Below are 3,376 nucleotides of genomic sequence, written 5' to 3' on the forward strand. Positions count from 1 at the left end.
AATAAGTATGAAAATAGATTTGAGTGATTTTCCAGGTCTGGATCGGTATGAAACAAAGAGCAGAGTATTGAAAACTATTGTTTCCACACGGTTGCCCTTATTCCGTTTTCTAAAATATCGAATTAAGAATTTGTGAAAAATATTTTTAAATATATATAAAACAAAACACAGCAATCAGGATACATTTGAGAACAAAAGTTGCTCTTCCACACTCGACACTAAAACGTCTGGCGTTGTTCTGTCCGGGTTTTTCCAAAACATGGTGGCAATGACTTAAAAGCCAGCATAGTTTTTCGAAAGTTTTTTTTTTTTATCCCTACTGAGATTCAAAAACGCCATTTTGAAATCGATCCACTTTGGAGAGCGTTTTCAAAAGGCAACGTTTTTGTGTTTACACCATCTCGGCGAATGAAACTCTTTATTTTGGGGTTAGGAGCAGACTCTTGGAGAGCTAGACTCGATCTGCACAGCCACGATTGGTTGCGAGGCAGCAGTTGCCATGACGGTACAGCGCCCCCAACCATGCGACTGAAAACCTGGATAACATGAGAGAATCTGATTCTGACACACATCAGAGATAGTAACGCACGTTACAGCTGGAATTTAAAATCTTTATTTCAGATGCATGTTTGAGTCTGGAAGTTTACCCTGATGATTTTCTTCCTTTCGAAGTCACACAATTTGTCATTTCAGCTGTATAGCATGATTGTGTGTGTACATACTCATGGCAATTTCCTCCGCAGTAGGTTTTCTCCCATGGCAATCGACGGCGTCACCAGTCTGGGCATCAATATCCCCGGTCACGCGGGCACAGGCTGGTGCATCTTTGTCTACAATCTGGCTCCTGACGCAGACGAGAGCATCCTGTGGCAGATGTTCGGGCCGTTCGGCGCCGTGACGAACGTCAAGGTGATCCGCGACTTCAACACGAACAAGTGCAAAGGCTTCGGCTTCGTCACCATGACCAACTACGACGAGGCGGCCATGGCCATCGCCAGCCTGAACGGCTATCGCCTCGGAGACCGCGTGCTGCAGGTCTCGTTCAAAACTAACAAAACACACAAAGCTTAACGCAGTGTGTCTCTTCGATTCTACAGTGCAACATGTTTAAACTTTGTTCTTTAAAAAAAAAATTAGCGATTAATAGCATGCGTTGGGTGGCGACTGAGCCCATCTTTTTCTTTTTATTTCTTTTCCTCTGCTTTCTTTTTCTTTCTTATTTTGAACCATTTTCAATGTGGGTGAATATTTGAGGAAAAAAAAAAAAAATTGATGATCTTTCCATGTTTAGTTTCTCATATTGAGTTCATTGGCTGCATAAATGTTACTGTTAAATTGAGCAAACACACAAAAAAAAACAAAAAGACAAAAAAAATTCTTAAAACAGTACCTTGCCAAAGAGCTACAACCTCTTTGAAGTGGGTTTAAAAAAAAAAAGTGTCTATTTTTATAAAAAGAGAAAATTTGGAGAAACTTTTTACTGGACATGGAGCAAAATATTTTGACTTTGAGAAACTATCTTCATACGACACCCTGTGCAATTTTCACACTTTACCAGACAGTTTGCAGAGTACGAAATTTTCCGGAACGATTTCTTGATGACAAAGATCATCTTTTTTGAGGTCTTTGCATTCGTTCCGCAGCTTGCGTTCGGATTCGCTATTTTTGAGACGCAGGCGGCTAAAAACGACAAAGGTTTTATTACACGCGCACACACGTGCGCACGCAGGAACGATGGAGGGAATGTGTAGGTAGCAAGCGGTTTAAGTGAATCGGTTCTTCCTTGACAGGTTCCTTCTATAAAATAGATTGGGGGGGAGGGGGGGTGAAAGGGGGTTTCAGTGCTTTAGTATCTTGTTGAACACTTGTCTTTGTAAACGCTGACAAAGGTTTGAATGGTGAGAACGACGATGCCTGCGGATAGAACAATATCGACTGAGTGAAGGGAGGAAGATCTCCTGAGTTATTACCTTACTGTAAATAAGTACTTTTTTTTTTCATTTTTTTTCTTTTTCAAAAAGAGTGTTTTCTTTTTTGGGTTAAAGTACGTACAGTAAATTTTTTGTTTAATCATTTAGTTTGACGGAGTTGTTTAGTTGAAACTTTGATGCATTGTTACTGTATCTGATTTGTTGGTGGTTTTGTCTGTAGGTAGTCTTGCTTCTGCAAAATTCTAGGTATTTGATTTTTTTTTTCTTTGTTTTTTTTTTTTCTTAAATCTATATATTATAAGCATTAAATATTTGTGGTAAAAATTGACAAGCCACAGTTTTGAACAAAATACTTATTTGATTTAGTTTTTCGTCTTCATGTTACACTTAATACATAATATAACCCATTTTAAAATTTCCAATAAAAGTATATCTTGCTTAATCTTTATGAGGGGGAGCCTGACGAAGGCTTTTCCACGACCGTAGCAACACAGTGGCGTGTGTATTCTCCACTCAATGAAGGAACAAGCCTTTAACAGTGCAATTCAGGCTCCCCGGAATGTGTGGCAGTGTGCTATGCATTACTTTTCTTTTATTTCTCTTTTTTTTTTTTTTTTTTTTTTTTTATTTGGTGTGTTCATTTTATTTTCGTTCATGAACTGTGGCTTTGTGCTGCTCAGGGACAGCGAGAGCTTTTCATGCCACATAAGGTTTATTTTTCCATTAAAAACAAAAAATAAAAAGACAAAAAAATAGCCAACGACGCTTGAAAAAAGGCAGAGACCAATCAGCTGCTAGTGTTTAAACATGGCTATGTTTGAGCTCAGATCCCGCATATGGCATGAAAAGCCTCGGTGTCCCGTCTGTAGTCTCAGTTCTGTAGTGTGTGCATTATTTATATAAAGTTGTACAGTATAAACTTATTCACAGCTAAGTTTTGATTATTTTGTTTTTGTTATTTATGTTTTTGTTCAGTATTGAAGACAAAAACAGTATTAACTGAGGATGTACATGTTCTTTTGAGTTTTCTTTTCGTTTGTGTTTGGAATACTTTGTATTTTTTCATGTTCGGTACATCAATAAATAAATTGAAGGAGGCTGTGATAGATTTGCTTTTCACTGTGCGTTATTGAATTCTCCTACCTCAATTCTTTCCTTTGTTTTTTATTTTTGTTTTTGCCTACATTTCTTGACTTTTTTTTTTTTTTCCCCCCCACTTAATTTCTTTTTTGTTTTGCTTTCAGTTGTAATTTTTTTTTTTTCCTTATCCTGTTTTTTTTTTTGTTTGTTTTTACTTTTCCTCCTTTCTCTCTTTTCCTCTCCTCTCTCATTCCTCTTTGGGCGCTCGAGGCGAGTGTGTTTTAGTGAGGCAGCTATTGAGTTTGTCAGTTGCATAAAAGATTTATGCTTTTTTTTTTTTTTTTTTATACATTGTTTGTTTCGGT

General features: G+C 37.4%; 1 protein-coding gene across 6 annotated transcripts in view; it reads left to right on the forward strand.

Annotated features, from left to right (window-relative positions):
• elavl2 (ELAV like neuron-specific RNA binding protein 2) overlaps positions 1 to 3,039 on the forward strand; it is a 51,957-nt gene extending 48,918 nt beyond the window's left edge. For 4 of the 6 annotated variants that reach the window (XM_046843373.1, XM_046843372.1, XM_046843374.1 and 1 more), the window contains one exon: positions 744 to 3,039. In XM_046843373.1, the coding sequence (XP_046699329.1) occupies positions 744 to 1,071 (328 nt within the window). In that variant the 3' untranslated portion in view covers positions 1,072 to 3,039. The remainder of the gene's footprint in view (positions 1 to 743) is intronic. The other 2 variants (XM_046843375.1, XM_046843376.1) reach the window with 1 other exon arrangement.
• Positions 3,040 to 3,376: the final 337 nt, after the last annotated feature.

The sequence above is a fragment of the Silurus meridionalis genome, chromosome 28, assembly GCF_014805685.1.
Source record: "Silurus meridionalis isolate SWU-2019-XX chromosome 28, ASM1480568v1, whole genome shotgun sequence".
In the NCBI taxonomy this organism is placed as follows: domain Eukaryota; kingdom Metazoa; phylum Chordata; class Actinopteri; order Siluriformes; family Siluridae; genus Silurus; species Silurus meridionalis.